This window comes from Felis catus, chromosome B3, assembly GCF_018350175.1.
Source record: "Felis catus isolate Fca126 chromosome B3, F.catus_Fca126_mat1.0, whole genome shotgun sequence".
NCBI lineage: Eukaryota > Metazoa > Chordata > Mammalia > Carnivora > Felidae > Felis > Felis catus.
Window position 1 is genome coordinate 2,104,334 of NC_058373.1, and position 23,739 is coordinate 2,128,072.

A 23,739-nucleotide genomic window follows, 5' to 3' on the forward strand; every position below is an offset into this window, starting at 1 on the left:
TACCTCAAAATGTGACTGTATTTGGAGATAGGGGTGCTATCGAGGTAATTAAGTTAACAAGAGGTTGCAAAGATTGGTCCCAGTATGCCGTCTTTTTTAAGAAGAGGAAATTTGGGGGTCGTCTGGGTGGCTCAGTCGGTTAAGTGTCTCCCTTCGGCCCAGGTCCATGATCTCGTGATCCCCTTGTGGGGCTCTGTGCTGAGAGTTCAGAGCCTGGAGCCTGCTTCAGATTCTGTGTCTCCCTCTCTCTCCTCCCCTACTCACACTCTGTGTTTCTTTTTCTCAAAAATAAACAAACACTAAAAAAATTGGAAAAAAAAAAAGGAAATGTGATCATAATCCTACAGGGTAGAGATCATGTGAAGACACAGGAAGAATGTGGCGCTCTACAAGCCAAGGAGAGAGGTCTCAGAAGAAACCAATCCTGCCAACACCTCCACCGGGGACTTCTGGCCTCCAGAGCAGTGAGAAAATCAAGTCCTGTTGTTTAAGCCACCTGATCCGCTCTACTCTGGTACGGCGGCCCTGGAAAACTAGCATATCCCGCTTGGATAGGATTGGATCCGTGGTAGGCTGCATATAACAGAAAACTGAGTTTCTCGTAAAGCGGCTGAAACAAGACAGAGGGCTTTGTTGTTAACTGTTTCATTTTTCTTTCGCAGAAGCGGTTAGAAACGTAAGCGTCTAGGGCTGGTAGTGTACCTCGGTCACCGGGCACCCAGCCTCTTTCTTACCCTGCTCCGTCATACTGGCTGCTGGTTTCTACCCTCAAGTTCACGGCAAGTGCCGGGATGGCCCCTGGAGCACCTGCGTTAGGATGACTTTCATCCAGGGGAAGGGGGAAGGAAGGAGGGTCAAAGGGGCACACTTTTCTAGGGAGCTAGCTTCCTTTAAGCAGCCTGCGTGGATAGCCACACGTGTCTGCTCACATCTCATTGGCTGGAACCTACCCCCCGAAGGACCCCGGGAGACTGTCTTCTAGCTGTATACGTTGTCACCCCAAATAAAAGCGGGATTCTGTTATCAAGGGACGAGAGGAGGCAGCTGCTGAGTAGACAGCTACCTAACAATGCAGGCAGCACCTTCTCTCCCCCAGCAGAGGCACGCATGCGTGCATCCATATGTATACAGTCTATGACATGTTCCGTTGACATGGAGCAGAAACTCACAAGAAAAAGAGGGTTTTTTTCCTTTTCTTCTCTGAAATCATAGGGGAAATGTCATAAGCTTTCTCCCCAGGGCTCCACCCAGTGGCTCACAGCCCTGTCCCGGTGCAGTCATGCTAAAAAACATGAACAGCTGTGGTCGATCATGTGCTCCGCTGGGAGGGGTCACCCTGCTCATTTATTTTGCCAGCTGCCAAGCTAAGGTGCGAAAGTGCTGAGATTCCTGGTCCACGGTGTCTGGTTATACAGGAAGAAAAAAAACAAAGTCATTTACTGTTTCACAGATACTAGTGGGATTGTGTGAAAAATTCCGGGGCTACCGACTTTCATCGAAGGCACAAATCAATTCAGTCTATGACCCACTGACTTTTGTGAAAACATCTGCATTGACTGCTGTCATCGTTTCGGTGTTTGGAACTTGAGTCCGTTCAACTCTGCGAGCATTTATTTTCTAAGGGCCTACTGTCAACCAAAAATGGGAAAGGACACGAGCAATACTGTTCTCTACTCAGAATCAAAAAATGGCCAATTTATACACGAACAAAAAGCGCTGAATCTCACCAAGATACATACAAGATATGATTTTTTACCTATCCTATGGGCCAGGATGGAACTATAGCGTACCCTGTTGACAATGCTTACGACATAAGCAGTCTCATTTGCTTACGGGGGTGGGGGGGGCAGTTTTTCTACAAGAAAATTAGGTGAACGCTATCAAAACCCTACAAAAATGTACGTGATCTCTGCTTAGCGATTCTGCTTCCAAGAACTGACTCCGAGGAAACGGACAATGAAAACACTAGAGCTGATCATAACACGGAGCATTTACCATATAGCAGTAATTCTTCCGAGTGCTTTACATGTATTTCTTCATGTACCTGTTGTAATAATCCTATGTAACTCTTTTCTTTTTTTTTAAATTTTTTAACGTTTCTTTTTTGAGAGACAGAGCATCAGCGGGGGAGGCGCAGAGAGAGAGAGAGAGAGACACAGAATCCGAAGCAGGCCCCAGGCTCCGAGCTGTCAGCACAGAGCCCTACGCGGGGCTCAAACTCTCGAACCGTGAGATCATGACCTGAGACGAAACCAAGAGTCAGAGGCTTAACCCACTGAGCCATCCGGGTGCCCCTGCAACTCTTTCCATAAGAGGGGAAAACAGGAGGGGTGTCTGGGTGGCTCAGTCGGTTGAGTGTCCCAACTTTGGCTCAGGCCATGATCTCACAGTTTGTGAGTTCAAGCTCCGCGTCGGGCCCTGTGCTGACAGCTCAGAGCCTGGAGCCTGCTTCGGATTCTGTGTCTCCCTCTCTCTCTGCCCCTCCCCCGCTGGTGCTCTGTCTCTGTCTCTCTCTCTGTCAAAAATAAATAAACATAAACATTTTTTTTTTTAAAGAGGGGAAAACAGGAGAACCTTGGATGTTCGACAAGAGCGGACTGTAAAATCTACACTCACAGATTGCAAAACTGTCATCCACTTGTCCAATGGGGAACATTACAATCATCACGTATGATTCCTAGATGTATATTTGTTGATATTGAAACCGGTCATCTTATTTATTAAATAAAATGTTATAAAATGGTATTAAAATCATATGTATCTATGAGTGCACAGGAAAATAACTATAAATATGTGGATAATGGTTATCTCTGAGCAGTGGGATGTCAAGTCAGTTGTATTCTAAAAGGGGTGAGACACACATAAACACACTGATGCCCCTAAAATATTAATACTGTTCTCTCTACCAGCATATAAGGGAAAAAAGTCTAATTTTGACTGAAATTCCCAGAATAATACACTTAATCCGAATTATCCATGGTACTGCAACTGCCTTGAAAATTTGAGGATCAGATCTGAATCTTCTAAGAGGAGAAGGGACGACTTTTATCGGTGTCGCCTGAAACATCAGCTGTGCTCTGCAGCACGGATACGTCTAGTGAACTCACAGTCTCTGATTCCAAAGAATCGCCTCCCTGGACTGTCTACAAGAAGCTGTAAGAAAAAATGGGGTGCACGCTCTCGCTAAGCAAATAGGCCTCTGGCCTCTGCTTCAACCCCGGAGCCAGGAGCCGTACGTCACGACCACACGCAGGCCATGCCCCTGCTGTGGGTTTGTGAATGTCCAGGACTTTCACGGCTAAGTAAGAGCTGTGGCCAGCAGGATTTTGGCTCAGTGAAAGGACGCCTTCCTTGCAGAGTATCGCAAACAGGTGTGGGGGAAGAGAGGAACACATCAAGTCCTTGTGCTTAAAGACGTGACGGGGTTGTCCCCAACAGCTACAAATACACTGTGCTCACGGCCGCACTGTAGCTGCGCACAATGGTTGCTCGGGGGGCAGAGATGCCCTGGTCTGTGGGGGGGTCGGAGAGGCTCCACCTGAAGGCCATAAAGCTAGTCAGTCTGCGGTTACTGACTTATTATGTGCTAGGCACCATGAGAGATATCAAAAATGTTTCGGCAGGACTGGTGTTGGGAACTCAGGGAACCTGGATCTTGGCATTTATCTTTCCTCCCCTACAGAGTTCTGGAAAATGGAAAATAACCCCCAGGATGATTCACCAGTCGGGAAATGGGGTAGAGAATTTACCCGTGAAAGCAATCTTCACCTCTATGCAGGGCTCTCTGGAAACCAGACTGGAGAGAGTTCCAGATCTCCCAGCTCTTGGGACCTGAGTGCTCACGTGTGCCTGCCGTGGTATAACCAGCCTTGCACACCGCCTCCCTCCCCTGTTCAGCTTCAGATGAACAGAGAGAGGGCACAGAGGGAGGGAGGAGGCGGGGGGGGGGCGGGGGGGAGGATGGGGAGGATGTGGGAGTAATGCATGTGATCCTCCCCAGGAGTTCTTAAGGGCTGGGAACAAGATACACCAGAGCACAAGACAGCATGCTGGGGGGGGGGGGGGGGGTGGACCTGTCACAACGTGATCCCGCCCCTGATGAACCACAGCCCTAGGGCTGTCACACACTCGTTCTTCACCAGTGGGGCTGAGTGAATCAGGGAAAAGGAGGGGGTAGGGGTAAGTTTCCAGATATAAATTCCCGTCCCGTAGAGGAGGATCGAAAAGGAAGATGATACAGAGTGGTGTTTGGCTACGTGTAAGAAAAGACGGCCTGAGTCAGAAGGGGCTCATTTGGGAGCCAAAACAAGACCAAGGGAGAGCTGCTTCAAGGGAAAGATGCATCAGGGCAGAGAACGCCCCTCACTGACCACCAGGTGGCACAGCAGACCAGACACAGCTTGGTTGTCGGTCTTTAAGCTCCGGAGAGCGCCTGACCCTTGGGCATCAAAACCCAGCCTATACCCCTGCAATGGAATGTTATTCAGTCTTCAAAGGGAAGGAAATTCGGACACCTGCTACAATACCCGTGACCCACGAAGACGTTATTCTAGGTGAAATAAGCCAGACACAGAAGGAAAACTAGGGTATGTGTGGTTCCACTTACATAAGGAACGCAGAGCAGACAAATGTATAGAGGCAGAAAACGGAACAGTGGGTGGCAGGGGCTGGGGGGAGGGACATGAGGCGTGAACAGTGAGTGGAATAGAACTTCCATTTGGGAAGACGAGAGGTATCCATCCGAAGGCGAGCGGGGCGGGCGGTTGCACAACACCGCGAATGTGCATAACGCCACTGAACTGCGGCCAAGTTCACAGAAACGGCTAAACGGAAAGTTTTATGTTGTGAATGTTTGGCTACAATTGAAAAGAACCCAAAAAACCCGGGGCACCTGGCTGGCTCAGTCGGTTAAGCCTCCCACTCTCGATTTCAGCTCAGGTCGTGATGTCACGGTTGGTGAGTTCGAGCCCCGCGTCGGGCTCTGTGCTGACCGAGGGGAGCCTATTTGGGATTCTTTCTCTCTCTCTCTGGCCCCCACGCTCTCTCAAAAAGAAAAAAACATTAAAATGAACCCAAACAGAGCGTTCATACTGTCGAAGGTGTCATCCCTGCCCAAAGTCCAGGTGGCCGACACCCCTTCTAGAATAGGCGAGGAAGGAGAGAAAGCACGTCTCCCCAGTCCAGCCTGGTCCGATCCCAATCAGCTCCACCTCGCCTCCCCAAACCCTCAGGCAGCTCTCTACTCGCATCTTGCTCGTTCATGTATTTATTAAATGCCCACGAAGTGTCGGCCTTGAGCCAGGCACTGAGAACACGTTCTCCAGGGGCCGTGCTATTTTCCACCCGGCCCCAGCTTCCCCTTGAGGGCTCCACTCACCTTCCCCCAGCCAACCCTTCAGCCCGTGTATTTGCAGCTTTCTTCTCTGACCCAATTTCCATTTTAGTGGAAAATGCTTTGCATAGTGCCTTTGGTTCATTATTATATTTCAAGAGAGGATTCGAAGGGATGATGAGCGGAGGTGTTTTTTTTTTTTTAATATTTATTTACGTTGGGAGAGCGCAAGCCGGGCAGAGAGGAAGGGGACAGAGAATCCGAAGCGGGCTCTGCGCAGACAGCAGCGAGCCCAACGTGGGCCTCAAACTCACAAACTGCGAGATCGTGACCGGAACCGAAGTCGGGGTCCCCCAGGCGCCCCAATGAGTGGAGTTTTCTCAAGAGAAAGTCCTTACTCCGGTGACTCCGAGGGGCACATACAGCCCGCCTTCTACCAATCAAGTTACGCTACGATAGGCTACAGCACCGGGCTTGACATGGGTGTCTGTCCTGCTCATGTCCCCGCCTAATTGCAACTGAACATCGGTGAGCAGCAGTATCCCTGGTACTTTCTGTCCTCTGTGCTGTCGCCATTCCGATGACGACTTCCTTGTGTCACTTTGTTGCCCTCTCTGGGCTCTGCCCCTCCGAAGGAAGAGCCCTTCCGTTACTTATTATGTAACTTTCGTGCCCGGCACGGGTCCTGGCACGTGCTGGGTGTCCAGTGTTCGTGGAGTGAATGAATGATGGCAGAGGGTAAGGTGTCCCAACAGGCAGGCGCAGATAGTATGGGGAAGGGTCAGTGTAGGAGCTGCCGTACCTGAAAAATGAAGCAGGAAGGCCAAGAAGATAATCCGATCTGCTTTTAAAGCTAAAGCAAATACGGCGGGACATTCTATGTGTAAGAGAGCTCGCGGAGGAGGCAGAAGGCTTCCAGCAAAACCAAGAGAGTGCATACGTAGAAGGAAAACATCACCCCGAAGAGCCAAGGAGCTTTGGGAGAAAAATCCTGATCCTAGAGCAAGTTTCATGAATAAACCAGGAATGGCGGGAAGGGTTTGACTTCTAGTAAGTTTCCAGAGCTACGGAAGAACAGGGTACTTTCCTGGATTGCCGGGGAAAGAGCTCGATTCGTCCAACTGGGTTTTGCTCCGAGAAAAGCAAAAGGGATTTTCAGCCTATAGATTTGCCCCGTGTTTAGAAAATCACCAGTTTCGTTGGCCTTGCCTTGCAAAACAAGTGGGTCCGGCTAGATTCTAGAAGATATCTAAGGACACTTTGTGTTATAAGTAGGGTGACTATACCCATTCAGGTTCGTATCCGTTGTTCCTGGTTAATTTTTAAAGTGATGTATTTCACAATTCACTCTCAGAGAAGCCTCAGTTTGGATAAGTTGCAAGGTCATCTTAGTTACAAGTAACCTTAACTGGCTGGCTGAAAAAAAAAAAAAAGGTGACCCCGAGGTCCCAGGAAGGGACAGAGGAACAAACATTTCCGTTGGCGGACACACCCAGCTTGCGAGGGGCTGGGCATCTGGGGGGCCCTCCGCTGGGAGGGAGCCCAGATGCCTGAACCGCTTCCTGACCAGCCAGGTCTGGGTAAGATGAAAACAGGTTGGGGTGGGCTCCTCGCCCGGCCACTGGCTGTCCTCCTGTCCTTAGGGAGGCTCTTGAGCCATCAGACCATCGGTTGCTTATCTGTAAAACGGGACGGCAACGTTCCCCCCGAAAGGCTGTTCGTCTTCCTTCACAGGGGCCACTACGACCCCATCACGGAGCGGAAGGCGTCCTCGTTAGGAGAGGGTCTAGCCGCTACTGCTGGCGAGCCAGGCCCTCCAGCAGTCGGTGCACGCCATCTGATCTCGAGACGAGACCACGGCCCCTTGGGGGGAGAGCTCGCACTGGGTCACACAACTCCTCCACGGCCCGAGAGAGAGTGCCCGCAGGAAGTCCGGCGCAAAGACCGCGATCCAAGCACACAGCCAACCCCCCACCCCCACCCCCACCCCCACCCCGGCTCCTCTCCGACTCCCCGGCCGGCGCCCTCGGCGCCCCGGGGAGGAGGGGCACGCACAACAAAGGGCAGGGCGACGTCTGGCCCAGCCGGCCCGGGTCCCGCGGAGCGCGCAGCCAGGCCCCCGGCGCGTCTCCAGGGGACGCCCTCCTCCCTGCGGCGCACAAACAGTCCCCTTCGAGACTCGCCCACTCGGCGGGCGGGAAGCGTGCAGCCCCGGGGTCGGCCCAGGGCGCCCGTCAGGCCGCCGGCGGCCGCGCCCCGCGTCCCCGCCCGGGCCGTGCGCCCGGACGACCCACCCCCGCCCCCCACCCCCCGCGGGACCCCCGGCCCGCCCCCACCCCCGCGGGATCCCCGGCCCCGCGCCCGCGACAGGCGCGCTGGGCGGCGGCGTCCCCCGCAGCCACCCAGCTTCCCGGGGGAGGAGCAGCGCATCGCGCGAGCATCCGGGAGCGGCGGAGGGGGCGGGAGGAAGGGCGAGAGGAGGAAGCGGGATTTAAACGAAAGGCGGTGACGCCACACAAAAGATTTCTATAGGCTCCGGGGAGGTGACGGCCGGGCGGCGGCGGCGGCGGCGAGCCCGGGGGCGAGGCGCGGACGCGGAGGGGAGCAGGCTCGGGCGGCCCCGGCAGGGCGGCGGCGCTCGCACGGCCCGCGCGGGCACGGGAGGCGGCCCCCGCCCTTTTCCTTTCGGTTTCTCCCGGCTCGCTCGGAAGTTGGCGGCTGACGGAAATGGCAGGAGCCGGGGCCCGGGCGGGCGGCCGCGGCGCCGCGGGGACCTTCTGAGTTGGCGCGGCCGCCGGGGAGACGCGCGCCGGGCGTCCGATGCGCAGGGCCCGGGGGCTCGGGAGAGCGCAGCCGCCGCGGGCCCCAGGCGACCAGGCGACCGGGATGGACTCGCGCCCGCGGCCGGCGGCCGGCCTCGGGGCGCGCGGTCGGGGAGGGCGTGCCGCCTCGGCGCCGGGCCGCGCGCTGTGAGCCGGCGAGGCGGGAAGGGGCGGCCGCGGCGGCCGGCGCGCCCGGGCGTGGCGGGCGGGCGAGCGCGCGAGCGGGGCGGCCGCTGTGCGCAATCAGTGCAGGCTCCCGCCCGACTCTGACTCCAGCTCCGGCCACACCCTCGGCCCTGCCGCCGCCGCCGCCGCCGGCGCCGCGTCCCGAGACCGGGCGGCGGGAGATGCGCGCCCCACCGCGCCGGCCCCGGCCGCCGTCGCGGGCAAGTGCCGCCCGGCGGGGTCGGGGCGCCTGAAGCCCACGTGCGCCGCCGAGCCCGAGGAGGCTGACAGCAGAGCCCGCCCGAGCCGCCGCCCGCGCTCCTCCCCGAGGAAGAGATTTTGATTTCAAAGAAAGGAAGGAAGGAAGGAAGGACACCTCCCAGCTCCCCCCCCTCCCTCCCTCCCGCCCTCCCGCTCCGGCGGCCGGGCCGGGCCATGCCCAGGAAGGCGGCGGCAGCGGCGGCCCAGCAGAAGGGACTTTCCTGGCAGCCCGGCGACGAGGAGCGCGCTCCGTGAGTCTGGCCGTGCCCCGGTTCATGGTTCCCGCAAGCCCTCCAGGAGGCCGAACGCCGCAGCCCCTCCCCGCGCCCCGGAGAGCCTCCTGCGTCCTCTGGCCCTCGGGCCCGCCCCGCGCCGCCCGGGCCCCGGCCGCCGCAGCCCAGCGCCCTCCGCCCGGCGCGGTGGATGGCATGATGGTGCGGGGAAGGCACCGCGGTCCTGGCCAGCCGAGTCGCGACGGCCGCGGGGGCGGCGGCAGTGGCAGCGGCGGCGGTAGCGGGCTCCCCAGCGGCATGCCAGTGCCCCCCGGGCGCGATGGCTAGCGGCAGCGCCGGGAAGCCCGCTGGCGAGGCCGCTTCTCCGGCTCCTGCGAGCGCCGTCGGGGGGGCCTGCTCGCAGCCGCGGAAGAGGCTGGTGTCCGTCTGCGACCACTGCAAGGGCAAGATGCAGCTGGTGGCCGACCTGCTGCTGCTGTCGAGCGAGGCGCGGCCCGTGCTCTTCGAGGGCCCCGCCTCCTCCTGCGCCGGCGCCGCCGAGTCCTTCGAGCAGTGCCGGGACACGATCATCGCGCGCACCAAGGGGCTCTCCATCCTCACCCACGACGTGCAGAGCCAGCTCAACATGGGCCGCTTCGGGGAGGCGGGGGACAGCCTGGTGGAGCTGGGCGACCTGGTGGTGTCGCTGACCGAGTGCTCCGCCCACGCGGCCTACCTGGCGGCCGTGGCCACGCCGGGCGCGCAGCCCGCGCAGCCGGGCCTGGTGGACCGCTACCGCGTGACGCGCTGCCGCCACGAGGTGGAGCAGGGCTGCGCCGTGCTGCGCGCCACCCCGCTGGCCGACATGACGCCGCAGCTGCTGCTGGAGGTGTCCCAGGGCCTGTCGCGCAACCTCAAGTTCCTGACGGACGCGTGCGCCCTGGCCAGCGACAAGTCCCGGGACCGCTTCTCCCGCGAGCAGTTCAAGCTGGGCGTCAAGTGCATGAGCACCAGCGCGTCGGCGCTGCTGGCCTGCGTGCGCGAGGTGAAGGCGGCGCCCAGCGAGCTGGCCCGCAGCCGCTGCGCGCTCTTCAGCGGGCCGCTGGTGCAGGCCGTGAGCGCCCTGGTGGGCTTCGCCACCGAGCCGCAGTTCCTGGGTCGCGCGGCGGCCGTGAGCGCCGAGGGCAAGGCGGTGCAGACCGCCATCCTGGGCGGCGCTATGAGCGTGGTGTCGGCCTGCGTGCTCCTGACCCAGTGCCTCAGGGATCTGGCGCAGCACCCCGACGGGGGCGCCAAGATGTCGGACCACAGGGAGAGGCTGAGGAACTCGGCCTGCGCCGTGTCTGAAGGCTGCACCCTGCTATCTCAGGCTTTACGGGAGAGGTCTTCGCCCAGGACTTTACCGCCAGTGAATTCCAATTCTGTGAATTAGCACCCCCGCCCCGCGCCCCTTCGCCCTCCCCCCCCCCCACTAGAGGAAGATACTCACTCTCCGCCCCTCTCCATTTATACCAAAGAAATCCCAGGGGAAGCCCCTCCCCCACGGCAGACGCTCGGAAAGAACCTTCCAGAGAGCTGGGGGCCCCTCCCGCCGCAGCGCCCACCTGCGCGCACGCAGCAGGGACCGCGAGGTGGCGCGCCCGCACCCGCCCCCGGCTCCTGTTCCGGAGCTCCGCCCCTCAATTTTCTAACCAATCGGGCAGGAAGGAGGTCATGGGTTCGTTTCTTTTTTGGCCCGTTTTTTTTTTTTTTCCGTTTTGTTTTGATTTTTCCTAATTAAAAGAAAGGTTACCTCAGTTTCACTCCTTAGACATGGATGTAGCTATCTTTTTTTTTTTTTTTGTATGCTGTTATTTTTTTAAGCAAATCGTGTTGGATTAGGCGTATACTTGGTGTGGAAAGAGTATGACATTGCCATGTGATTTGCAAATGGGGGGGAAAGCTACTGTGAGTGTGTGTTTTATTTTTTAATTTACACTATAGAGTGATTTCCCCCCTCCCCCCAATGTCAAGTTTTTACCGTGCATGTACTGGAGTATTTATTTCATCTATTAAAATGTTATGTTTCTCAGATGGCCTTTGGCACTTACTGTTGACGTTCGATCGCTGTGACGTTGCACTCTGCACGCGCTCTCTGGAAGGGCGCCCCGGAGCCTGTGCTTCGGGAGCAGTGCCTCCGGTCCTCAGCCCTGTCTCCTTTTTCCTGGAGAGTCACCGCTTTGAGCAACCTGGAATTCAAGAAGAGAGCACGGTGTGACACTGTCGATGTAAAGCGCGTGTCACGGGCGTGGGTGCGGGGGCTGGGCGGTCGGTGGGGTTTTGTCTTGCCTCTGGTTTCTCCTGGAACGTAAGTCAGCCCCCTTTGTCTCCCACCCCTTTCTGCCCTGATGAACACTGGTTCAGGCTGACCCTGGTCTGAGGGGTATTCTGCCCGTCTCTTTCAGATTAAGGGTCTCCCTAATCCTGCGTGGTACCCCACCCTCCTCGGGTCGGAGGGTCCGTGCAGTGCAGCTGTCGAAGTAGACCAAGTTCTTTCCAGGAGAGCTTGGAGCCTCATTTACGTAGGCGGGTCTATTCGGACAAGATCCGGTGATGTCAGGAGAAAGTACAGAGGGATCTGGACTGTAATAGAGGGAGAGGTGTTGGGGGCGGGGGGCGGGAAGCGTGGAGAACTTTCTAGAGCCGCAGCATAGTTGCAGGCCAAGGGCTGATTTTGGTGACCTTGTCTCAAGATCTGCCCTAGTTGATTCTGCGTTGGAAGAATCTCCGTCAGTTGAAGTTTGGAGTTATTTTGAGGTGGTTTGTGCTCTCTGCAGACACGCTAAGAAAACATTGGGGAGGGAGGGGTGTTACAGTTTTGCTGAACCTAGTTAAGTGTTGGACATTTCCCCACGGAAAGTGTAACATGTTTATTTGCAGCGCCTGTCCTGGAGAGCCACGCGGAGGAGAAGTCATACATGCTTTAAATTTGCTCCGTTTACACTTTTCTTGGGGTTTGTTGTGCCTAAACCTTTGTGGTTCCCGCGGATCTGAGAAGAAAGACTTTCTCACCGTAATATGTTAGAAAGTCCTTTCGACGTCTGTTTTACTTGAATAGCTGTGTTTGTTACTGGAACATCATGCTCGGCGTGTAAACCCGTGTTGGGTAAGACTAGATCGTGTAACTGCTCTGAATTCGATGTTTGGAAAAGTCTTAAAATGGTAGTACACGGACACGTTTCTTAAAAAACTGTCAAGGGCGCTCTTGGCTTCCTCCTGGGTCCTGGTAGATTCAGACGTTTAAAGTGTGTAAAAAATGAAAATGACCTTGAGAATGTTTTTTCCTGTCCCCCTGCCCCTTCTTTAAGTCTGGGTCAGCCAGGTTCCGGAAGTATTTGCGGGGAGGAATCTTAACCCGTGTGCCAACGACCATCCTGCTTGCATATAGGAATGGCTACTTTCATTTATGTACAGAAGTTATTGTAGAGTCTCTAATTATCTGCTTCCTTTAGCCTATGCAGGTCACAGAGAGCAAACTGAAAAGAACAAGGTAAAACAAAACTAGGGCCAGGAACCCGTTAAGTTTGGTGTTTGATTCAGACAAAGATAATCGCCAGTTGTTGCTTGGGCTCATTCCGTACAGAAGCAATCTTCAGGACGCTGCGTGCCAAAAAACCCCTCGCTTTCTCTGTCTACTTGGATGAAGTTAACTAGCCTGCCGGCAAATCCATTTTAAAGCTTCTTTTTGTCATAGCCGCCTGGTGGTGTCCCTTTACATTTCTGTATATGAAAGGTGTCCGGTAATATTCAACATCTCTGTCCTCTGAAGTGGTTACAAGTTTCACTGGTGTCTTAACGTCCTCCCTTCCCCTCCTTCTGTCTCTAAGATAAGTTTGGGATTTTTCTTCCAGCAGGTGGGCTCGAAATGAATTCTTGTATTTTGTTCAGCAGGTTCTCGGGAAACCAGACCAAGGAACACAGTGCATCTCTGGGTCTGTGCTGCTTCTGTAGGCGAGGGCCTCTTGTCATCTCAGTTTTCAGTGCACCAGCTCGCTAAACTTGTTTTTAAAATAGCCCTGATTTTTAAAAAAGGAACGTCTCAGACCTAGTTCATTGGGTTTCACGAGGTCAGCAGAGATCACTGGTGTTCCAGGACTAAAATCAGAGTGGCCTGGTTTTGTTTTGTTTTGTTTTGTTTTGTTTTAATTAAACCACATTAGAGTTCACTTAAGACCTCATCCTTGGGCTGTTTTGACATCCAAGGGCACGTTTTCTTACCCAGGATTAATGGGGCCATCCTGACCGGGGATGTTGAAAACCTTCCTTTGGATCTTCGGGAGAGAAGGAAATCATTATGCCTAAAGTCTTAGAACAAAAGCCATTATTTATGACGGTCAAGGCAAATAAGTGGGACAAAAGGCTTTCAAACACAAGACTTAACCCGAAAAAAAAGCTGTCTTTCCTTGGCTGGTTTAAGCATGGCCTCGTCCTGTTATTCATTCCGGGTCGATGGGAGGAACTAGAGAAATTGTGTGTGTGGTGTGTGTTCTCCCCGACTTCAGTTTCTTTCCTCCCACCCCCCCTTTCTCCTAATTTAGGGGAGATGTTTCTCAGGAAGATCTAAAGACTGTGATTCCGGAAGCATCGGTGACCTCTGATTGGTTATCCCGTGAACGCTTTTTTTTTTAAGCTGCCATCTAGGGATCTAGAACACCGAACAGTTTGAAACAGCTAATTTTAACAGAAACACCTGTTTTTCGGAAGGTTGGTGGCTATGGTAACGTGCAGATCAGGCAGAGGATTTGAAGAGCGCCAGCCGCAGCCCCTTCTGTGCAGAGCTCGGAGTTAGGGAGTTAATCCGCAACGCCGCCCCCCCCCCCCCCCCCGCACTTGGTCCTGCGGGGCTGCATCTTGGGTCCGGCACCATCTCTGGGTTTCCGAGGGGGACGCAGATATTTGTGTGCTCTCCCAGCAAATTCTTGTCCTGATGAAAGATTTGGTTTTTGCCCGAGCATGCGTGAAATGAATTGACCTGTCTTACCCGAGTAGGGTCCTTCTTCTTGGGGTCCTCCGGCCCGGTGAGTTGTGTGTGCGTTTCCGCTTTAGCGGGAGAAGGCTCAGAGGCCGACCGTCTGGAGAGTGTCTGGGAAAAGTGATACTAGTGTCTGTGATTGGGATGGATTTTGTTTACAGGTCCCCGTTTACGGGTCACGGGCTGTCATGCCTGGGACACGTGTAATTGGCTTTCAAAGTGCAAGTGTATATAGGCGAGCAGTGAAATGTTTCTGGAAGTGAAAGTCAGAACAGGCATTGGTTCGGCAAATACTTGTTGGGGGCGAGCGGTGCGTTCCGGGCCCGGTGCTGGGCGCCGGGGTGTGGTTGTATGGGAGACGTGGTGCGTCCCTCTTGCATAGACTCTGTGCTGCGGGCCATGTCTGGGGACCCCGGCAGTGGCCTTATCAGCACCTTTCTGCGCCCTCCCTCCGGCCCGATCGATCGGAAACCCTGGGGGTGGAGCGTCTGAATTTTGTCCAGCGAGCTGATTCTGATGCACACGCAGCCTGGACAACCACCGGTCTGCAGACCCTGCTGGTGTCTTTTTATTCTCGGCCAGACTCCGTGAGACCGGAGTGCTTCTGTATCAGGAGGGAGCTGCATTTCTGCAAGTTTCTTGTTTGCTCAGGTGTTTTTTCTTTTTTTTCCCCCTCCTGGATATTTTGAGCCCAATTCTTCCGATAGAGAAGATAATTTAGTCCAAATTTAGTTCCAAACTGGCAGGGTTTTCTTTTGCTGTGTGTGTCAGGGTGTGTTTACGAGGACAGAGTTCTTCCCTTCCTCCGACCCCCCTTGGAGAGGAGCTGAAGTCTAGAATAGTAAACTGGCAAATCAGCTTTCTGGGTTTTTGCACGTTGCCGACTCTTGTCCTAGAAAACTAGAGCCTGGCAGACACCGTAATTAAAAATCAACCCTTGAGCTCTTGGGCCGCCTGAGAAAGGACACTTTGCTACTGAGTTTAAAGTACTCTGTTCAGAACCAAACGAAGCATGCAGACTTTCTCCAAAGCCCACGGTAGGGACGCTCACGCCTGCAGTGCACTCAGGAATGTGTCCTACCAGAGCCGTCCTGCACCAAGAACCGGGGTGACCTCTCAGAGCCTCGCTCCTCACGAGGGTGGTCCCGGGGGCTGGCATTGCCTTGCCCAGGAACTGGGTGGGGAGCAGGATCTCCCCACCCCCACCCCCACCCCCACCCCCACCCCCACCCCCGACCTACCCGATGAGAAATCTGCTCTTTGGCAAGGACTCCGGGGTGATCTGTGGACACGGTAACTTTGAGAAGCATTGTTCTAGGAGACGCACGTAGTGACCATGACTGGACTACGGCCTTATTTGCTGTGGGAGCTGAGGCAGTTACTGTGTTTTACTTCTTTTCGACTTACAAGTTTGCGTATGCTATGTCGCTGGGTCCTTCCGGCGGTCTTGGGAAAGTAGGCAGGTGTTTGCTGGGCATGTCATCTGAACATTTGTGCTTCTGTTTTCCCATTGTAAAAGTTAAATATTTCTGATGAATTGCCGTGAAGTGTCGGCATGTGATGAGCTCCGTGGACCTTACTCTGCTTCCATCGGGTCATTGGGAGTATCATCTAAAACATTCATGTGCAAGTCTGTTTCCCTTAGTATTCTTTCCTTCACCCTTCACTCAATTTGACACAGCTGCTATGTTGTGATATGCTCAAGGACATCCCAGATAGGGAGCATAGCCCTGCCTCTTCATCCGTCTGCCCACGCCTGCCCAGGCACCTTGAAACATTGCTTGTCTTTATTTAAATTTTTAAATTTTTTTAATGTTTATTTATTTTAAAAAAAAAAATTTTTTTTCAACGTTTATTTATTTTTGGGACAGAGAGAGACAGAGCATGAACGGGGGAGGGGCAGAGAGAGTGGGAGACACAGAATCGGAAACAGGCTCCAGGCTCTGAGCCATCAGCCCAGAGCCTGACGCGGGGCTTGAACTCACGGACCGCGAGATCGTGACCTGGCTGAAGTCGGACGCTTAACCGACTGCGCCACCCAGGCGCCCCTAATGTTTATTTTTGAGACAGACAGACAGAGGGTGAATGGGGAAGGGATAGAGAAAGAGGGAGACAGAAAATGAAGCAGGCTGCAGGCTCCGAGCTGTCGGCACAGAGCCCGATGCGGGGCTTGAACCCACGAACCTCGAGATGGGGACCGGAGCCGAAGTCGGACGCTTAACTGACTGAGCCGCCCAGGCGCCCCTGGTCTTAAGTTCTTCAAACCGCGGTGTCAGTCAGACATTTCAGACTTCACGGAGGAGGCTGAATGCTAATTGAGATTTGCTAGCCTAATTTAAAAATGGATCCACTTGCTTGTATTAATAACTACATGTATCCAGGTGATGCAGAAGTGGGGCACACAGAGAACTTTCAAAGTCCTGTGTTGCAGGAAGAGAAACGGATGGGCTGTGTGTTCAAGGTTACCGAGCATCGTGCCCTGAAACACTTCAGAAATCTCAGGGCCTCAACTAAGAGTTCATAGCTTCTGACTCTGTCCCATTTTGCCTGGATTTCAGATGACACTCAAGATACCAATCGAATGAGAAATCACTAGTTAATCGCCTTGGCTATATTATCAGTCACTTTTTTAAAGAGCTTTTTATTGGTGGGGCGCCTGGGGGGCTCAGTCGGTTGAGCGTCCGGCTTTGGCTCAGGTCACGATCTCACGGTCCGTGAGTTCGAGCCCCGCGTCAGGCTCTGTGCTGACAGCTCGGAGCCTGGAGCCTGCTTCTGATTCTGGGTCTCCCTCTCTGCCCCTCCCTTTCTCGTGCTCTGTCTCTCTCTTTCTGTCAAATAAACGTTAAAAAAAATTTTTAAGAGCTTTTTATCGTAAGTAAACTCTACACCCAACATGGGGCTCAAACTCAGGAGCCCGAGATCAAGTCGCAGACTCTGCCAACCGAACCAGCCAGACACTCCTACTCGGCAACTTCTCAGGAGACCCAGATGGATGTCAAACCTCCAGAAATTCCAGAACCGCTGCAGGGAACCTCGTCCATCCAGTGCTTACTGGTGCCTTTCCGGCTTCAACTTCACTTTTTGTTTGATGGCCATCCGCTTCCTGTTCTAAAATTAATTGGCACGTCATTCGAGCACCACCCCTTAGGTAGGACTTTGGCACGATTGCCCTAAAAGCTTCCTTGGAGGCTAGATTTTACTTGGACATTCTTTCCCTTATAAGTTCCCTGATAAAGGTGTTTCTGAAAGTGTCAGCGTAGTTGTGGTTTTGCCACTCGGAATTTCATTTCTAAGGTGTGTGGGCATTTTGTGTTAGTGACGGTAGGATGGTCGTCTGTTGAAATGACAAGAGACGGCATCATCCGGTAGTTCGCCCGTCTTGATTTTCCATGAGAGCATCTCTCAGTGGAGTCGTGCCACGGGCATCAGACAGACGTGCTAGTGACCAGGGGGAGTCCCAGAAGATGGCTTCAAATCCAATGTGGCTCAGCCACCATGACTCTGACAACTTAGGACAAAAACAGTTTTCCCACCATAACTAAAGTGGAACTGTGGTCTCCAACGATGTGAAATAATGTCAATAGTCATTCAAATATTCTAGTGCAGTCCCGACATTCGCCTCTGCAACTCAACCCAACGCTTCTTGTCCACTAGAGTTTCTGGAAACGCTGGCACTTCTTGACTTCACTGGGGCTGCTTCATCCTGGGCAGCCAGAGAAGATGGGAGAGAGCCCCGCCTGTAACAGATGAGGGCGTGACACCAGTGTCCCATAGGGTCAGGCTGCTGATCATGACAGTGTCAGGTTTAGCAAGTCTGATGGTCGCCATGTTCCTTATATCAGCTTGTTTGAGAAGAATGACGAAGCCGCACGGCTATTCTTAGCAACAATCCCAGAAGCCCCCTCCTTTGTCGCCCTCAAAATCGACTCGAGATGCTCTGTCTTCCGATGGAGATGTCTTCTGGGCACGCCGTCCTTTAGCGTTACACCCGTTTAACTTTGCAAAAAACTCAGGTCTGGGAAAGCATGGCTTTCAGAGAACTCACCGAATGACCGGGGAGAAGCGAGCGGGAACCGTCAGGACTCCCCACGGCTTCTTCCCTTTTAGATACGATAAGTGGTTTTAGTAGCACGGGGGCCGATTCCTTCTTGGACGTACGAGGATTATTCACTTGAAGTGCCACAGGAAAAGGGCTTAAATATGTATTACAAGTGAGAGTCTGTTTGATCTTTCCCGTGTAGGTGTATCCGGGAAATTCCATATGGCATCAGCTTGTATGGATCTGAGGCCTGAGAGACTAGATGTTTCTACCCTCTTGATGGGTGGAGAAGTGAATTCTACAGTGTCTGTTGTGAGTTCATTTAGACTTTTGGAAGGACTTCCTAATTACCTAAACTAAATGGTTCCTCCTACCTTGTTCTGGCTCATTTTTTTTCCTTCTGGCTGAGAAGAGAATGGGTCACAAACACCACGCAGAGTGCCGGACGTCACTTGACGCCTCCTGGGGATGTCGAGATAGCGGGAGCCTCACCCTGGATTTTCCAGCGGTCTCCGATCAGGCTGATTCTGACATACTTCGGGTGTCGTGCAGATGATAGGAGGGAGAGCAGAGGACGCGAGACGAGAATGGACGCCGCAGAGTTCACTAGGACCTTCGAGCCTGGGTCTCTGGCTACCCGGGAACTTGGAGGTCCCTGGATTTGACCAGATTGATGTTATTTTGGTGACCGGGGAAGGATGTCGGTATCAGAGCCGGTCTTTCCTACCTTTGGTGCCAGGTGATTGCATGGCATTTAAGGGAGACTTTCACTGAACTTATTTTTTTTGTAGCTGGAGGAGCATTTTCAGTTAGGGGTTGTAGGTGCCTTAAAGAGTGGGCTTTATTCCAAGGCCTGGGTATCATTTTCTTTTCACTCATTGATTTTGAGTAGTGTCGACGCAGAGTGTAGGGCTGTTCCTGGGCAGGGTCTGCCCTACAGGAAGCAGAACCGGTCCCCGCCTCCCCCAGGTTGCTGGCCTGGCCTTGGATCGGGAACCCTCTCGGTGGGGCCGGTGAGGCCAGTTTACCTGCAGACAGGGGACCTGGGCCGGGCTGCCTGGCATCCCGTGGGGTCACCCGGAGCGGAGCTGGGGCACCCGAAGAAGCGTGCGGCAGGGGTGTGGGCTGGCTGATAGACTGGGAGCCTTCCAAGGCGAGAACCGGTTCTTGTGTTTTGCGTTTTTTAATTATTCTTTTTTTCACCGTTGTCATCCCGAGCAGGTGGCCAGCGTGCTCAGTAAATGTTTAATGGGAGAAAAGCAACAGCTGTCATTTGGGGGGCTCCTACTACGTATGGTAGACGGGTTACGTTGTGTCCGAGTCCTCAGGGCAACCGCTCAAGGTATGAAGAGTTGTTCTCATCTTCTAGAGGAGGGCGCGGAGCGGAAAGCGTGCGCCCTGGGTCACAAAGCCGGCGAGCGGTGGGGTGCAGACGAGGATCAAGGTCTCGGTGATGGAGCCCAGCGTCCTTAGTCACCTGACCACCGTGAACGAAGGAATGAATTTCTGGGATGGAGTTCTTCTGCCCTCCGAGGCTGAAATGCTCCCCACGCCTGCTATTTTTTAACCTTACCCACGGCCGTTTTTGTGGGTTTCCTTCCGAGCCTCCCATGAGCCTTTGGATGGAGCCCCTCCTGGACCCTCTGCGGAGGGAGGGCCCAGGAGGCCCTCCCTTCCCTCGTAAAGTCTCCCGCAGAGCTGATCGCGTGGACCAGTGGCTTTCTATCTGCTGCGTGGTCCTCGTCTCCTGAGGATGCTTGAGGAAGATCGACCCCGGCTTTGTCCCATAACCTGCATGTGGATTTCTAGCGTGCAGACTTCTCTCTTACTTGCCCAGTTAGCGACCTCCGTGGCGGCTCTGCTGACTGTAGGGTGGAAGGCAAACTCCCGATGGAGATGTTTCCAACCAGCCCGGTGTCTCACAGCTCCCGGCCAACTCCCTGCGAAGTAACGCTTGTGACTCCCCTCCCCGGCCGCGCTCTCATTTGACCTCTGAGCTCTTGCCCGGATGTCGCCTGGGCCGTTCGTCCCGCACACTGCTTCTCCCCTCTGCCCCCTACTCCTCAGCCTGGTGGCAGCCTCCTGCGGGTCCCTAGGGTCCTTAGTATTTCCCCTTTATTAGAACTTACCGCGTCATACGCTGTTTACCCACCACGCCCCCAGCCCGTGTCATCAGTCAGGTGACAGAGTGATCTTTTCATCCGCAGTGACCAGTGCAGTTGCCTTGCGCACCGGGGCCCCAATAAACATTTCTGCACGAACATCCTTTACCCCGGACTGCACTGCCCAGACCCTCGCCCGGCTCCTCGCTGGCCTTCGCCGGGACAGCGGTCCAGAGTGAGGCACCCTGGCTGCAGCCTGGGTCACTCGCCCAGGTCAGGCCTGCTCTCACCTTCCCCCTGCCTTACCTCGAGTGCAGCAAAGTTAGACCCTCACTGCCGCTTCTATTTTGATACGTTAATGGAGTCCGGACGGCACGCCTCTGGACTGGGCACACGGCCCCGATCCGGCTGTGGCCTTCACCTCCCACTGCCTCCTGCACGGCGGACTCCCGGCTCTGCACTTGGCTTTTGTTGGCCTCTACGTGAATGTCCTTCCCATCCGTCCAAACAGCTGCTAACCCCTTGAGCCCAGACAGCTCCCCAGGTCCGAAGACTGGGGCTCTCAGTGCTGCGGGACGGAGCTGCTCTGACACGTCTGGTCCTTTGAAGACCTTCCAGAGCTTTGGGTGGGTTCCAGGGGGGTGTTTGAGAGGCCCTGGACGGACCAAACTTTCTTGTCTCAGCCGGTCGGGGTTCGTTGGGGCCTCGGCTGTGGGACTGGAGGGCAGCTTGGTAGTCGTTCTCCTTGGCCTCCTCGGGTGGTGCTGGGCCCAGCGGGGATGTGGAAACCGCTCGCTACCCCGGGAAGGGACGCTTTTTCCCACAAGCTGACTTAGAGCCACATTCCCGGGGAGCCCTTGAAGCCGGCGTGAGAATTGACCGAGGGGGTGAGTCCTGGCTTTCGATCCCATAATTGTCGTCAGTGCCAAAATTACTCACGACTTTCCGTAGTCGGGTTTGGGTTGTAACAGCGTGCTTGAGCCGGGCTCTGGGCTGAGCCCGGGCTCCTGTGAGCGGAGGGAAGGAGCCGAAGCCTCGGGGAAGAAGGCGGGGCGCTCTGCCCGAACCCCCGGCAGCGGGCAGAGCGAGAGGCCTCTGAAGGCGTCCGGCAAACTGGCACTTGGGCCTTCGGGCTTCACTTCCACTTCATCCCTGCAGCTGGAGTAGTTTGATCCAACCGGTTTTTCTTTCTTTTCTCTTGCCTGTGGTTGTGGACACTACCTCAAAATAAAAGATGATGCTTATCTCATCGAATTAGAGGGATTGTTTTAAACGAAAGCATTCTATCTACTTAATCATTTAACTTTCCTTCCAGTGCCGACTTTCCGGTTTCAGGGGAGTAACAGGCAGATAGAGTTACCATGGCCACGGTGCGTTGCCATAACACTCTCCATAAAAGCCACAAGGAGTTATTCGCGTTCCCTTCCGCTGAGGTGACAGGGACCCGAAGAGCGTTGGCCGGCCGGGGGCACCGGGGCGGGGCCGGGCCCCTTGCGTGGGCCACGGCCCGATGGCCTCCAAGTGGCCCTGCTGCTGCACACTGTGCTTTTCAACTGCGAAGGAAATGCCAGATGAAGACAGTGAGGATTTCAGCGGCACCTCTCAGCACACGCGAAAGCTTGCCATGGGGCTCGGGAGCCCGGTCTGAGGTCGCGTTCCCCTGGCCCGGGGAGGAATCCCCACCCACGGGGCCCAAGGGCAGGTGTGAGAGGCGCAGTCGGCATCTTGTCTCTGCGCCTCCCTGCCCTCTCCCCAAATACTCCCCGAAGTGCTTCCTGTCCGAGGATGCCTGCATCCGAACCCTTAAGAGATTAGCTCATAGCAGCTGGAGGCAGTTCACCGACCTTCTCAGAACAACCCCGCCTTTAATGTCCCCCAGGGGAGCGCTTTCCCCCGCTCACTGCCTGGCTTCCTATCACACGGCAGACTTCCTATCAAGTGCATCCCCCAGAAGTGCCCGGAGCCACGCCCCTGCTCCTGTAAGCCTGCTCGGCCGCCAGGCATCCATGAAACACAAGTGAGGCCCGCTCTCGATGCTCTGAGAACGACTCTGCTCGTAGAACACGCTTGATTTCGGCAGGCCCGTCCTGCAAGGCTCCGGGGAATACATCTGAGGCGGTGTTTTCTGGGGCAAAACATACTGGACAGAAATCTGGACTCAGATTGCTTAACTGGCATCGCTCTGGCCTTTGTACTAATAACCTCGTCCGGGAGCACTGATTTCAGGCCTCGCCCTCCCCCAGAGGGAGGATGTCCTAGCTGGTTCCAGGCAAGCCGCCAACTCATAACTGAATGTGACAAAAAATTACGGAGATTGTACTTGGTCACTTGTCTCTTAGGAGGGAAGCTTTGAGTGGTGTTGGGGGAGGGTTGTACTGAGGGAAGGGTGTGTCAGGCTGGGCAGGACTTGTGTCTTTGTAAGTGGGGCTTACAGACGGACATTCTTTTCTTTTTAATGTTTATTTTTGAGAGAGAGAGAGAGAGAGAGAGAGAGAGAGGGGTGGAGCGCACAAGTTGGGGAAGGGCAGAGAGAGAGAGAGAGACAGAGACACAGAATCCGAAGCAGGCTCCAGACTCAGCTGTCAGCACAGAGCCCGACGCGGGGCTCGAACTCACGAACCGCGAGATCGTGACCTGAGCCGAAGTCGGACGTGTCACCAACTGAGCCCCCCAGGTGCCCTGGTACTCCTTTTTTTTTTTTTTAAAGTAAGTTCTACACCCAGCGTGGGGCTTGAATTCATGACCCTGAGATCAAGAGTCGCATGGTCTAATGACTGAGCCCCCCAGGCGCCCCTTGTGTATGGACATTCTTAACAACATGCTCTGGCCTGTCATTGTGTTGGGGACAGAAGATTGGGGAAATACGTGAATGACGCTGTAGACATGCAGAAGCCAAGCCTCTGGAGAGGTGGGATGATTGGTGAGTTGTGACAGTTTGGTCCTGAAGATCACAGCAGTGCTTAGAAGGGTCCACTTCTGGAGCCTCTGGGGAGGCTTTGGATATTACGTAATGTCCTGGGGAATAGAGAGCTGGCCCTAATTGTCCCCTACATCAGTGGCTCCAGGAGGCTGGCTGAGGACCAGAGCCTGTCGGTGATGGAGATCTCACCCGTCTGAGCAAAAGGGAAAACGGAGACAGTGAAATGGAAGGGTGGCGAACGGAAGGGCCCGTGAAGTATTTTGAGTCCGATGGCTTTTCTTTTGCCACGAGCCTGAGTTAATGCAGTCGCTTTTGGAAAAGACTATGTCAAAATTCTTTCAAAGGTGAATCCAGGCAAAGAGGCATTTCTGAGGAGCTGGGACCTGTCTTTTTATAATCTTATTAATAAGTCTACCTTCAGTTAAGCACTTGAGTTAAAGGGCGCCTGGGTGGCTCAGTCGGTTGAGCGTCCGACGTCGGCTCAGGTCGTGATCTCGCGGTTCGTGGGTTCGAGCCCCGCGTCGGGCTCTGTGCTGACCGCTCAGGGCCTGGAGCCTGCTTTGGATCCCGTGTCTCCCCCTCTCTCTGTCCCTCCCATGCTCATGCTCTGTCTCTCAATAATAAATAAACGATAAAAAAAATTAAAAAAAAAAGCACTTGAGTTAATATGAGTGTATTACTCAAGGCCAAGAGAACCAGGCCAGTGGTTTCAATGATTCATTCAGCCTAGAAGTGACGTCCAGTGCTCTGTGTGATAGGTGATTGGTCAAAAGTGATCACGTGCCCTACTTGTAGGAGAACTGGGGATAAAGGGGCATGTAGCACTCGGGAAGCAGTACATTTCTCTGTTGCAGGCTTCCCTGGTACCCTGAGTT

The 23,739-nt window shown here is 54.7% G+C and overlaps 2 protein-coding genes across 3 annotated transcripts; one reads left to right on the plus strand and one right to left on the minus strand.

Moving 5' to 3' along the window:
• Positions 1–2,487: 2,487 nt before the first annotated feature.
• LOC123385779 lies at positions 2,488–22,293 on the minus strand. 2 transcript variants are annotated; one of them, XM_045058719.1, is made up of 3 exons: positions 20,251–22,293; positions 10,883–11,020; positions 2,488–6,134 (listed from the first exon to the last, which is right to left on the minus strand). In XM_045058719.1, the coding sequence occupies exons 1-3, from the start codon at positions 20,853–20,855 to the stop codon at positions 5,930–5,932; spliced, it is 948 nt and encodes a 315-aa protein (XP_044914654.1). In that variant the 5' UTR covers positions 20,856–22,293; the 3' UTR covers positions 2,488–5,929. The 2 variants fall into 2 exon arrangements, 1 of the variants encoding a protein (XP_044914654.1); XR_006598776.1 differs by lacking the exon at positions 20,251–22,293 and adding an exon at positions 13,813–14,913.
• On the plus strand, positions 8,391–10,863 carry TLNRD1 (talin rod domain containing 1). The gene has a single exon (XM_023254811.2). The coding sequence runs from the start codon at positions 9,133–9,135 to the stop codon at positions 10,222–10,224; it is 1,092 nt and encodes a 363-aa protein (XP_023110579.1). The 5' UTR covers positions 8,391–9,132; the 3' UTR covers positions 10,225–10,863.
• Positions 22,294–23,739: the final 1,446 nt, after the last annotated feature.